This window comes from Ambystoma mexicanum, chromosome 9 (genome assembly GCF_040938575.1).
Source record: "Ambystoma mexicanum isolate Mex_15411 chromosome 9, UKY_AmexF1_1, whole genome shotgun sequence".
Taxonomy (NCBI): domain Eukaryota; kingdom Metazoa; phylum Chordata; class Amphibia; order Caudata; family Ambystomatidae; genus Ambystoma; species Ambystoma mexicanum.
The window spans coordinates 954,221,430-954,235,806 of NC_090931.1; the positions used below are offsets into that span (position 1 = coordinate 954,221,430).

General features: G+C 43.2%; 1 protein-coding gene across 9 annotated transcripts in view; it reads left to right on the forward strand.

The window, feature by feature from the left end:
* WIPF1 (WAS/WASL interacting protein family member 1) overlaps positions 1-14,377 on the forward strand; it is a 906,211-nt gene that overhangs the window by 802,588 nt on the left and 89,246 nt on the right. For all 9 annotated transcript variants that reach the window (XM_069616149.1, XM_069616153.1, XM_069616147.1 and 6 more), the window contains one exon: positions 6,749-7,510. In XM_069616149.1, coding sequence (XP_069472250.1) covers positions 6,749-7,510 — 762 coding nt within the window. The remainder of the gene's footprint in view (positions 1-6,748; positions 7,511-14,377) is intronic.

Sequence of the window (14,377 nt, forward strand, 5' to 3'; positions counted from 1 at the left end):
GTGTCAGTATAGCAGTGAGGTGCCATGCTCTTGTCATGTTGAGGTACAACATTTTCATGTCTTCTTGAGCTTGCAAATTCATCTCTTCTTCGATAGTTCCAGTATATGTTTGGTAGGGGTGTCTTAGTAATTTCTCTTGTACTTGCAATATTTAGGTAGGGAAGGGGCTGACCCCATGAATGACATACTCTTCTTGTTCCTATGGTATGGGCGCAGGGACGGGCCAGACGTGATGAATGATGTATTTATCTGCCTATTGACACACAGTGTTCTGGCCAAAGGATCATGCTGCCAGTGACACGCCCCCCTCCCCCCTCCTCCAACCATGTATGGGGTCGCCATCGGCAGAAAGGTCTGGCTGGGCAGCTGTGGGAATTTAGGAATGGCTTGATATATGTCGCTGCTAACTTGCCCTGGGATGTGCTAGGACTCTTCTACTCAGCACTCCTGGAGGGGTTGGTGGTGGCTGCATGCATGCAAGAAGCCTCCAAGGACACATCCACCTGGCACAGCCGCCTGTGCCACCAGCACACATTGTTTCTCCTAGTCCTCACCCCTAATGCATGGCCCTGCTTGCTCCTTCCCTTCTGTCACCACTTGACCCACCTCCCACAGCCCTCTTTACCTACACACACACACATACCGCCCCCCCCCACGCTCCCTCAGCTGGCTCCCTCCTATGGAACAGCCTCCCCCTGCGCCTTGAGTTGGATCTTTTTTAATTCCCAAAGCACCTTAAGACTATCCACTTTACCTCCTCCTTCCCTCCCCTGCTAATCCCACAGTTGTTGCGATTGGTGTCCTGGGCCCTTATGCATCCTCAGGGCCCTGACCTCCCGCACCCAATCGGCCCAGCTCCTGTCTATCTGCACTTGCACCATGTTGGTTCACACTTACACCCCTTGCGCCTCAAGGCCCTCAACCTTCAACATTCCCTGCCTTCTACCTTGCTGCACTTGCATGTTCTGAATACTCAAAAGGCAGAGTAGGTTTGTCCTGTTTTCCTCTACCCCCTCCCCCACTGCTCTTATATATTGGGTTTTTAATGCATTTCCCACTCCTGCTCCCTCCCTTGCCCTGTGGGCATTTTTAAAACTGTATTTTCTAACAAGCGAACAATAAATGCATAAATAAGTGAAAGTGGAAGATGGAAGTGACCATAAAATAATTAAGAAATTATTACATCAATTGCATGTTTCTCTTTGAATGCTTAAGAAGCTAGCCTATTAAAAACCCTATTAAAAACCAAGGTGTTTCTGAGTTCATCTCTATGCATCTATGTGGTTTTGTTGTATCAACCTCATTGAATTCTCTGCTGAATTCTCTGCTGTGTAGATCCACGTGCCACTATCCCTGGCTTTCAACCTCTCACATCCTGCCGGAATGTTCCCACTGTTTTGTGACCCCCCCTCTCCGATGTCCCACTCTAATGGGGCTGTCCTCCCTCCACATACCCACTAAAGTTATTTCGCCCCTTGCAGCACTCCTGCTCCACAGACATACTCTTGTGAGCTTCTCTGCTCACTCCGTTTCCACTTCCCTCCTTGTGCCCTTTTTACCAATCCCCTATCATGTGCCCCATTGGACCCATTGGAACAGCCTGCTCACTTTCTCGCGTGTCACCCTCGCCTGAAACAACCACCTCCTGCTGCCCCTCCTCCCTCATTCACAACTCCTTATACTGACAAACAACACAAGCAATTGGTTTCAAGCACTTTTATTTAGTGCTGTGTCAGGTTTCTTTGAAATTTAAATTTTTATTTTCACAGTAAGCAAACATAAATAAATGAACAGCAGTCCATGAAATTCACACATATCAACCAAGTGAAAGCAAAGTAATCAATTCGCCATAAACAATCCAAACATATAAACATCAAAAATAGAACAAGAAGGAAGAAAGGAAAAAAAGAAAAGGAAGAAAGAGAATAAGAGCGTAGGAGTAGAAGACATAAACCAAAAATTTCAATGCAAAATACTATACCTCAGACAAAAGGGCATTACAAAAACCATCACACAAACTATAGGTATTATACAGATTATGAGTGTTCAAGGGTAAGTACATAATACCCCAGATCAAAGATCAGGTTTATCCATATGCATCAAGAAAGCAGCTCCAAATGTCCCAAAATTTTTCAATGTCACCAGTGAGTTTGTAAATGGCTTTTTCATATGTTGAAACAGTAAGTAGCTCCTCCACCCAGTCATCAATGTTAAATGAAGTACTTGATTTCCATGACCTCAATATGAATTTTTTAGCAACCATGCATGCACGAAGCAACCAAACTCTCTTACCAAAGTCAATTTCCTCCAGAGAAGAGTCATCGCCCAAAATCAGTAATGAAGCATTCATGGGGATTGTGACATCTAAAACCAGACTCAACCTCTCCCGAACCTTATCCCAGAATTGCAGGTTTCTTGAGTGCATCTTTGGGTGCCTCGGTCCGACCTCACATTATGACAAGTTGTACATATGCATCCTGTTGTAGGGAAAGCTATACTATGCCCTGCACTCTTGCCCCAAAACCTGGGGACCCTTCGGTATAATTGTATTTTTTTTCATCCCAGCAGTCTGCGCCTTTGAAGGTGGGGGTGTCAACAAAAAGACTATACATTATACAACATGTTGGCCATCGGTTGGGGCTATACCACCCCCATAATAAAGCCAATAATCTTTGTATTATTGAAGCTATATTTAGCCATACAAAGGGCAGCTCACATTGGAGATAATTGTTTATACTCTACTAGTCCAGCTCTGAGTACATCTTTTCAACCCTGTTTCGCAGTTGAACACTGATCTCATGCTAATAATGAGTTTTATAATCCACCATGATAGTTAATTTTGTACATTAATCTATTTTTATTAATTCATTTCTTTATTATTAGACATATGTGGCACTTTCATCAAAGTGCTGCATAAAATTAAAAGAACAGCACACATTTAATTAGGAATTCACAGGGTTGATTGAGAGAAACACCTGATCAACTAGCAAGGGGTGGGTGGATGAAAGCAGATGGAATTTTTGGAGGAATTGAAAGGCAGCCAGGGAAGGGAATAAGCTTACAAACAGGAAGAAAAAGCCAGACATTCAAAAGCAAGTGCAGGAATGGGCGGAGGATAAGGGCAAATGCGGTACAGGGGGGCAATGATCCGGGGGGAAGCGGGACAAGAGTGTGATTGGGAAGTGAAGATGGTAAGAGAAGAAAGATATTAGGAAGATCGTGAACTCATTTGACAACATAGATTGGTAAAATAGGCAGGAAAGCACAGCCAGTGTGGAGTAGAGCGATTAGGGAGAAGTGAGTGCACAGAGGCAGAGTTGCAAAAGAAGGCAGATTGCAAGTTTTGAGTAGATTGCAAAGTAGAGATCGCAAAGACATGGAGAAAAAGACAGCGAGGTATCGAAGACTGCACCAAGGTTGCAAGCCGTGCAACAGAGGGAGAGTGGGGGGAGGAAACAAGATTGTAGACGGAGAAGCATATGCAAAAGAGTCGAAAAGAAGAATTTTGGTATTTACCTATACATACACAGTTATTTTCGAGAGAAAGTTTGGAATGCGCTTCTTCTTGTTTGCAATTTTTCAACAAGATCCCTTGTGAAAAGAGTTAATTCAGATTTGTCCACCCGTGGGGTTTTAAGAGCATTTAATTTAAAGTTATTTTTTGAGAATGGAGAGCATTGGCTTGACATATCTCTGAAGTATTAAAAGTTCCTCCATTATAGAGTGGAAGAGGAGGGCCTGAGTAGTACAATATTTGAGTGGATGGCATCCTTCCTATTAGCCAAGACAGATCACATAACTTCTGTTAGGTCCAGGCATGATCGCTTGTGGTGTTAACACAAGAATCCAGAATCCTCCTTATATCGTCTACATTGTGCCATTCATGATAATCATCTATGAACACAACCTGACATGCAACGACTCCACAAATGACACCCCAATAATTTCTGAGACTAAAGGGTACAATCAGGACACACAAAAGGAGATCTACCACAGAAACAGATGATTGGACCGCATGAAACAGGTTCAAACTAAACCCCAAATTTTTGTATTTGTATTGAACCTACTAACATGCAAAACCAAGGCTGAAATTCTCAAAGCCATCCCCTGGAACCTTGAAAAGGGGTACCTGTCGCAGACATAAACAGTAGTCAAGAACTTTGGAATCTTGATGTACCATCTAGCATTGGAACATCAAATCAAAATCCTGCCGCGAAAATACTGCTTCTTCCTCAAAGCAAATGGGTGTATAATGCCATTCCACAACTTCCTATGAAGGAAGCTGGCCAACAACAACCTGGTTGCCCTCAAATGTAGATATGCAAACAGCTTCCTCTTGGGACTTCTCAAATTGCTTTGCGACGACTACTGCTACTGGATTGCCTGGTAATACGAAGGCCATAAATCAACCACCTGCACACCTGGACCTAACATATGAAACTAGCTAAGAGAACCCGAACAGACCAAAAGCAGGAAACATTCCCAGCTGAGAGTGCTTGAAGGGCTACACTGCTGAATGCACCAACCAAGGCAAACACTGTTCTGTCATCACTAAAAGTACTGCACTAACCAAGATGTCACCCACCAAAGCTTCTCACTTACACGCCTCACACTCACTCACTCACTACTAGGCAGCAGTATCCCACCATCCTGTCCTCACTCACTGTTACCCTCACTGGAAACACAGCACCCCTACGACACGCTGCAATAGGGTGTACGATGTTTGTGTGGAGATCTACTTTCCTCTGCTGCTTCTTTTTGGGGTAGCCTCTGTAAGATCTTCGGGGATTTCTGTCACACCACACAATACACCCGATGTCGCTTACTGTGCCTTGTGCCAATGCATGTAATGAATTAATGTACTATCACCTGCTGCACACTTATATGCCAAGTCACGCTCTTCTACAGTGAACTGGTGTTAGGGTATGGACTCTGACCCAAGACTGGTTATTGACTTGTGTTTGTGATCTTTGCTGTGCTTTGAAAGGATGTATATGGTTTGGCCGTGGCACAATTGTTCACGGCCGAATTGACTTTGGTCAATTCGGCCGCAAAGCCAATTTTGCCGCCGCCAAACCTGGACAAACTGAAACCCCCTATAAGCTCCCCCACCCACCCCCTACATAACTTTTCGGCGTCTGCTCATCTTCTGGCCCTGCGGCGTCGGATCCGTCCCTCCTACGCAGGTCGGATCCAACGCTGCACAGTGCACTATTCTTTTTTTTTTTCCCATCCCCGCCTCAAAACCTCTGGAAGCTGGGCAACCCTGCTACCCCCAAAGGCCATCACTACCAAACATGGGAAGCGGGGGACACCCCCGCAACTCTGCTCCCCATGTTTGGCAGTGATTACCCAAATTGATTGTTTCCAATTGAATGGTACTGGCCGAATTCGGCCAAATTTACCATACCGTCAATTGGAATCGATCAATTTGGGTAATAGCCTTTGAAAGGCTTGCAACTGTAGTGTGCGTCTAACGGCCACTTCTCACCCTCCCACCATCCATTTCCAGAAAATAAGCCTCACCCAAAACAAGAAAATGTCCACATTTCTATTACCTACCCATGCCACCATACTCGGGTGGATAGCTCAGGGGCAACACGCTTGCCTTGGAAGCAAGACAATGCGAAGCAACACGGGTTTGATCCACGGGTCCGCGCTTAGAAACCTCTGGGTATTAAGCGTGTCATAAATAACCAGTTATCATTATAATAATCATGCCACTTCATGAACCTGCACACAGACAATGGACTCCGACTGCTGAGCACCAAATACCCAGCAAAACCCGAATGCATATCACACAAATCATGCAGTGGTAAAACACGGCCTGCCTCATACAGTCGGTCCAATTGCAGCCTCTTATCTGATCCTATTAGCAATAATCCCAACTGTTTACTTGCAAAACCTAAAGTGCTAGGAAGCACTGCAAAGGGCAGGAAGACCCAGCAACAGAACACCATCCAACCTCACATACACTTTCCCCTTTGGGAAAATCAAAATTTCCAGTTGGTATTTGATCAGAGGAATCCGCCTGAGCGATCAGAAAATAATTTGCAAAAGCTGGGCCTTTATTGGACATTACATTTCTATCCAGTTCATATATTGTTGAGCAATCGGATGGTATTTTTATTTCGATACTGATATTTCATGTTAGGTTTTCCAAAGGACCAGTGGTTCTCCAAAACATAGTAAATAAAAGTCTTCTTTCCATCAAAGATCCGATTCAACCTCATTTGAGGTATCGGGTTGCGCTGCTGAAATATTTCTTTTTTTAAATGTGTCTGGGAGTTTCAGGTTTTGCAGTTTCTGAAAATGTATACCAACATGAAACAACTGCATTATCTAAAAAAAAAAAAAAAGTAAAAGTCTGTAAGTAATCCTTTGCATTGCATTGACCAGTTGACAATACCTGTGAACGGTGCAACCTTTATACGGTCCTGGAGTTTGAACAAAGTGAACATAAACACCTTATACCAAAGATTTGCAAAGGAAAGGGCCAGACTTCAAAATTTGTGTCCAGTGTTAACATGGATTCATTTGGAACCCTATTTTAAAAATGCATGACAAAATAGGGATTGTTTATGTTTTTGTAGTTTGCTAAAAGAAAATAAACTTCAACAAAATTAACATCAAGTTTGCATCAATGGTGGTTACATTCTTAACACCTGTGTAATTATACGTATAGGTTAAACGGGTTTCTAGAGTTGTATGTGATATTAAACTTAGCAAATATGCCTTTATTTTTAAGATTCAGGAGGAAACCGACCACCAGTGCTTCCACCAGGAGGAAAATCAACAACGGCTAGGCCATTTCTACCTCCAAGCAACACACCCAGAGGTCCATTCCCATCATTCGGGCCACGAAGCAATGTTCAGGAGCCACAGAGAAACAGGATGCCACCACCAAGACCTGACATTTGCACAAAAATGGAATTCGGTCCTCCTCCTGTTCCCAACACACCAAGGCCTGTCCCATCACCTCTGCAAAGCAAAGGCCCTTTACCAGCTCCAGGAGTTAGTCGTCAAACCAGTTTGGGGTCTGCCCCACCAGCATTGCCACCAAGCAGAAATCCTGGCTTTGGTGGACAGGCTCGTCAGACATCCCCATCAAGCCCTTCGGTTGCATTCTTGAATAGACCACCTCCTCCCCCATCAGGAGGAAGAGCCATGGATGATAGGCCTCCGCCCCTTCCAGCAGGGAATAGACCATCACTTACCAGAGATGTTCCTCCACCACCACCTCAAAACAATAAGCCTCCTGTTCCTTGCACACCACGGCCTTTGCCTCTCACTCAAGGACCCCCTCCGCCACCTCCAAGCAGGCCTGGTGCACCTCCGGTACCTCCTGTTCCAAGTCCAAATGATGAAATGCCTCGGCTGCCCCAGCGAAACATGTCTTTGACTGGATTATCACCAAGTGCTGCACCAGCGACAACCCGTTCAGCTCCTCTTCCTCCAACTGTAAATGAGAGGCCACCCCCACCAGTCCGCGATCCACCCGGAAGATCAGGTATGACTTTTTATTTATAGAATCATTACATTTCACTTCAAGAATACAAAATGTTTTTACCAAATCATTTTCTATAATTTCAAGAAATTGAATGTGTGCCAATGAGTTTAAGTCTTGTTACAATAAAAATTATTTTTAATTAGGTAGCTTGTGAAACAATGTGTGGCATGAAACTGACACTAGTTATTTCTTTTATTTTTATTTTTTATTTGTTATTGTGCATTTAGTCACATACAAAAGAAAAGGACTTTTTACACATTACATCATATTTTTGAAATATAAAAAATTGAGAATAATAAAAATAATTACACGAAAACAAAATCATTTGCAATTAAGCAGGAGGAATTGATAAAGCGAATATAAGAAACAGTCTCATTATGTAACGGGGAATTTAAGAATAGATGCAAACTAAAATTGGTCAACACAAATTTAAAAGGCAACCATATAACTCAAGTTTAGAAAGACCGACTCATGACACGACATCAACATTTCAAAGCATTTGTCATAAATTAATCTTAATTAAATTCAACTCATTTAGAGGTTTTAAAAATGTAAATTGACAGTGCAATTTCTTTTCCAGTAGATAGCCTTTGGCAAAAATGTTGTGTGGAAATACGTGAGATGTCGTGGACAATGTTTGCAAAATGTGTTTGCCTCACAGCTAATGTGGCGGGACAGACTACCAATAAATGTTTCAAATCTTGCTTGAGGCCTTCTCCACATACATTACAGGTTCCAGCGGAAGAGTCTAGTTTGTTCCATATACAGTTCGTCTCATTGGTCTTTATAAAGTTTAGACGAAACCGTAACAGCTCTTGTCGCCAAGATGGATTTGGAAATCTCCTAATATATGCGAGAACATATGAACATGGCTTTTCACACAAGAGAAATGATTGGGTACTTTTTAGGTTGGTTAGAGATAATCTGGTTTTAATCCAATCATGTCTCATCAATGGTAGATTAGCTTTATCAGGATTCTCTATTACAATCTGTTGTGTACAATCACATTGTGCAAGCATAGTTTCTTCATCTTCACAAAGGGCAGATAGAAAGGAATTGGAACCTCTGTTAGTAAGGTCATGAAGGTCTGGATAAAACGACTGGTCCAAGGGAACAAGAATTGATCTATAAACTGATGACACTTTCCAACAATAGTGAGAAAATAGAGAATGTAGATCCAGTTCATATCTTATATGACAGACAGGTAGCGACTGGGGAAGAGTTAGTTTGCTTCCACAAGCAAGCTTCTAGGTGGTCCCAATTAACTTTGCGTGCGCAAGGAGTGCATTCCATTCCATACAAGAGAGATGGAATAATTTTTCTCTTGTATAGTTTTATTAATGGCATCAGTGAAAAACAACACGATTGTAACAATTTGTTCAATTGACACACATATTGATGTGTTTTACATTTGAATTCTGATGTTCGGGCATATAATGATGTAGTTGCTCTCAGAGTGAAACCTAGGTATTTCACTTTGTTGACTATTTAAATTTCTTGTTTGTCGACTTTCCATGAAGATTTTATTTTCCTGTTTAGCGAAGATCCACAGATAATGATGTTGGATTTAGCCGGGTATATTATCAAATCATTCATCTTGGATAGGCTTCCAATGCTGTCATAAGATGGGTTAGCCCTATTGGGGTGTTGTCAATGAGGGCTAAATCATCAGCATATGCCAACATAGGAATTTTAGATTTCCCAATTACAGGCAAAGCAAAAGTATGTTTTACTAGATTCAGGGCACGATCAGCGAGGTATAGTTTAAATAAAAGCGCTGCTAATATGCACCCTTGTCTAACACCAGTGTTCACAGGCATGGTGGAAGAAAGATCGCCCAGTAAGTTCATTCTGACCTGCATAGAAGTTTGCTCATGGAGAGCAATAATGATTTTCAATAGGCCCAGTGGAATATTCCAAGAATGCAATTTTTCTCACAATTTGGTTTATTGACTAAGTCAAAGGCCTTTGACAGATCAAGATTGTTGAGAGCCCTTTGCAGAATCCTACTTGATCTTTAGATAAGATCTGATGGTTGTCTGCCCATTTTACCAGATCCTGGAGAACCAGGCGTGTAAAGAGTCACAATCCATAAGGACGATGAGTCGATAATTAACCGGATCGAGTTTATCGCCTTTTTTATGTATGGGAATAAGTATGGCTCTTTTCCAAGACATGGGCATTTTTTTAGTTTCTATTTTATTGAAGTGGGTGGAAAAAATGGTGACCTAAGTCAAATGGTCAGATCTAAACATTTTGTTGGTTAGACCGTTTGGTCCAGCTGCTTGTGACTTTGAGGATGACAAAATTAGACTTCCGATATCACTTTCTTCTATATGTAATATCCATTCTGTGTTGTTGTTTATTGAGGAATCAGAAGGCATATACATTGTCTGTTGTTAATTGAAGTATGCTTCCCATATGGCGGCAGGCAAAATATTTCTTTGACCAACAGTTTGGGAAGATTGTTGGTTATTTATTAACACCCAAAGGTTTTTTGTTTGTGATGGTATAAGTTTTTCTATTATGTTTTGCCCATTTTTAATATGTCGCAATTTTCTATGTCCTCGTGAACAGTGTTTGTAAGCGTTTTGCAATTTGTACTTTTCAGCAATGAAAAGTGAGGGTTTGAAATGCAGAGCTTTTAGGTCACAAATGGTTTTTTTGGGATGCTTTTTGTGCAAATGAGTTGTTTCATCAAAAGTATTTGAGTGAGATTTTCTGGGAATTTTTTTTTAGATTAAAGGGGATTTAACTCCCATATAAATTCTATGAAGCTGCCAGGGCAGCTGAGCCTTTCGAACTGCATGTCCGACCCATGGTTAACTAGATGTTGAAGTTTTGTGTTTAGTATATGTCCTCTATTCTGGAAGCACAAAATGTGAGTTCCAGGTGTGTTAGTCAAGACCCGATAATCATATTTGTTCACAGTTCCATGCTTTTCTATGTGAAACGAAACCTGGAGTGAGTTGTGATCACTTTGGGTGAGGGGAACAACTTTAAATCTCTGACATATATGAAACAAGCCTGATGATACTGTGATGTAATCTATCGTGGACGAACTTTTAACATTAGTCCAAGTTATTTCTTTTAAGTTGTGCATTGCTATTCTACTTTTATTCACACCATGTGTATTTGAATGTAGGACACCTCATCCCCTATGGTATTTTGCATATGCGCCCCTCATTTTGGATCATTAACATGTCCAGTAAATGCTGCACGGACCCAATGTCACATGCACTAGCCCACACAGAGGGAAACCTAGAGGAAAAGCAAATGTGCACACATCAAGCAACCAGGAGGGCGAGTGATGCACATGGGGTATGTAGGCCGTGGACATCGATCATCACGCTGAATAGTGGCAGAAAGAGCAGCGGTATATTGGCCAGCAAGAAGAGATCCAGGGAGGTGTGGGGGCCACATTGGGGTAGCAGACAGGACATAACGGGGAGACTGTGTACACTAGAGGAGGAATCGGGGAGAGCTGGGCCATTGCCAGCAGGTGGCAGAGGAGTGGGCCATGGTTGAGGGTCCTGGAAGACTCGGGGATTTGTTTTTAGGCTGTGTGATACATTGGGGACTCAAAAGGGGTCAGAATGGCAAAAACGTGTTCTTAGTTCAAGAGGTGTTCAAAAAGGTGTTATCCAAAGGTCTCTCCAGGTTTCTTCCCACTGTCACTCAGTCGCCCCATTGAATGATGTCTTCGTGGGAGAGTGGCCTTCCCTGGGAGGCCGCTGGGCTGATGGCAGTGCCAAGATTTACAGGTATTTTTGTTTCAGCTCCAGGACCTTCTCGAGCAGGTTCCAAGGCATCCCTTAGAGGTGTGGTAGGCCACACACGTTGCCGGAGGGCTGTTTGGGGTCTGGAACCTAGCACTGCCATAGGGCTCTAAACCGATGACCCCTATGCCGGTCTTACTCCCTTCCTCACTGGAACTCTCCTGACAGTGGGGGCCTGTTGCTTGGCCTTACCTCTATCCCTTGAACTGACTGTCACCCGAAATCCTTGATGTTCCATAGTATGATTGTTGTCTGGTGCACCCGCTATTCCTCCAAGGAACATCCCTAGATTTGCCCTCTCATCTTGCACCCTATCTCCTCCAGCCCCCCTTGCCCCTGCCTTCCTTCCCTCAGGCGGTTTTCTATATTTACCTTGCTTCATCACGCCCTCCACCCTCTCTTGATTTGCCTCCTTCTGCACCTCCTACTCCTCCTGCACCTTCTGCTTCTGCTCTCGCTGCTCCCAGGTAGCACGCGCATGTTCTCCCTGTGTGGGGGTTTAGCGCTTCCTTCGCTCCCCGGTGCCCGGCTTTCAGTAAGGACTTGCATTTTCCTTATTCAGAGATTGGCTCGGCCTCCAGGTCTTCACGCACCTTGGCGTGTTTAATCTAACTTTACTGGCTTTCATTTCAACGCAGACAGGTATGCGCAACATATAGCTTTAACATCATATACTGTCGAATATAATAATAACTTCACCATTTCCAATAATTGCGGCAGAGCAAGGGCCATTAATTCATGTGACATACTTTGCATTTCTCAGAACACCTTATTTGAATGAACCGTATAGACTGTGTCAATGTACTTCCTCCCACATAATGGGCTCTGTGTGATTCAGCGTTCAATGTGCATGAACCAACCGTGTACTGCGCCTCAATGCCTCCCAATAAGCAGGTCACGTGCCAACAGGTCAAAGTTTGCGATGAAGAGTCCAGCTATACCCCAGTGTACATTGCATTGCGATCTTCAGCAGCTGCATGTTTAATTAATGACGTACTTTATTTATAGCACTCGACTGGCGTGGATGCCACGCTGTATTTAACAGAGTAGTTCAGTTCAGCTGGAGAAAAAAACGCCTGTAAACGTAATGCTGACTCACTTACACATTACCTTTATAGGTGCTGAATGAATATTTGTTTTAAACTGTATTTATAATACTCGCTTGTAAACGTGATAGGAAGCAGTTGATGCTTAATGTAATATTTTCTGAGTTTTCTTAAGGGTGCAGCGGCTTCTGAATGGGAAAGCACCGCAGACATGACTATTGTTTAAAGGGGTGGGCTGCTGCGGCCTACGACTGGTCGGCTCGGACATAACACACGCCTGCGCGAGGCTCTCAGCCTTGCTCCATGCACGGCATTGGTGACACGACATGGTTTGAGGACTACTAGACACCGTTTTACATGCGTATAGTGGTGCGACCCAGCTGGAGCGCATGGAATGGAAGGGTTCATGTCATATGGTTTGGTAGGCGGAGACGGGCACCCTGGAAATGTGGCTCTGTGTTGCAGTGGGCATCTGTGTGTGGATGCAGGATGGTGATGTCACATGGAACCTGGAGTGTTGGCGTGACTGGGTTCTATGGGTTCCTACAGTGACAGTTGGAGTTGCTGTGCTGGCTGGGGTGGATGTCCCAGTATTATCATCTGACTTACCTGTGCTCACAGTCAGGAATAAACTTACCTGTAACTTACTCCTGACTCCAGCGTAGTGTTAGCCTGAGAACCCCATTACTTTACTCTGCTTGTTTTTTAAGCATGGTTAAAGGATGTTCTGTTAGAAAGTATGCTATTCAAATGTAAATACATTTTCAGGTTTATGTAACTGTCAAAAACTCTAGAAAAAGTGACTGAATTTGGACTTGGGTGTGCCATTTGTTGAGGGCAGGAATACTTGTCTGCTTCTCCACAACTGTAAAGAAATAAAGTGACTCTGTAAACCGCTGCCATCGAGAACATAACACAGGTTGTTGTGTTGCTCCTACAGCGTATAACGATGACACATACTTGTGGTTTAGTATAAATTCAGTGAGATAATCTTACGCATGTCCAAATATAGCCTTTAGATAAAGGCAGAAGAGCAGACAGTGTATAGTTCGATTTGTAAGAGCCCGATTCTCAAGTTGGTGGTAATTACCGAAAATGTCGCAAAAAGGGCTAACAATATTTTCAGTAATTACACCCTATTCTGAAGGTGGCGCAATCTTCTGAAGTCGGAATGATTGCGCCACTTTAGGAATATTTGTGCCGGTTGCAAGGAAGGGCTGGAAACCGACCTAGCAATCGGCACACTCGTTAACTGACTTTGCATGGTTATTCTTGTGGCACTCCTCCGATCGCTTGAAATTGGCGCTGAACTACGGTACACAATTGGTGCCGTTCGGAGGAGTGCCACAAGAAGCAGTTGTTTGTTTGTGACAGGTGGGTCTGATATATTATTTGTGTGTATGCTGCCATACTTGCCAACTTGTGTGACCAAAAAGATGTAGGATTTTTCAAGTTTCAAAAACAATACTTTGCATAAGAATTACATCACAGGTAAATACAAAACATACATTGTTGGCACCACTAGAGCATTCTAAAATACACAACCCAATCAAACAGCACAACATGGAAAGATGTTCAAATGCAGAAAAATGCTTTAAAAGATGTAAAAACGCATGCTGCCACAACCATCACTCTGAACTTGCAGGGCTCCAGGGAGCACGTGCTTTTGTTTTGATCTCGGCAGCAGTTTCGTTAAACAACGATTTCCTTGTTATTTAATGAAAGTGCTGCCGAGAATCTTCATCCGCCTGTTTCGAATGGAAACAGGCGGATAACAACGAAAGCACTGTCGTGCTTTGCGATGATGCCCAGGCCCACTTCAGAATAGCAGTGGTGCCTGGGCGTCAAGAAATGGTGCAGTGAAGCGTGCTATTTAGCATGTTCACTGCGCCATGATGAGAAACGGGCCCTAAGTGTATTTGCAAAGCACAATGACATCGTTTGCTGATTATAGAAACTGCTTTGGTAGTCGCCATAAAGTTAGGTGAGCAACTAGAAAACAATAGTAGGCGATGTTAAGTAATTCACAACCCTGGAAGTAT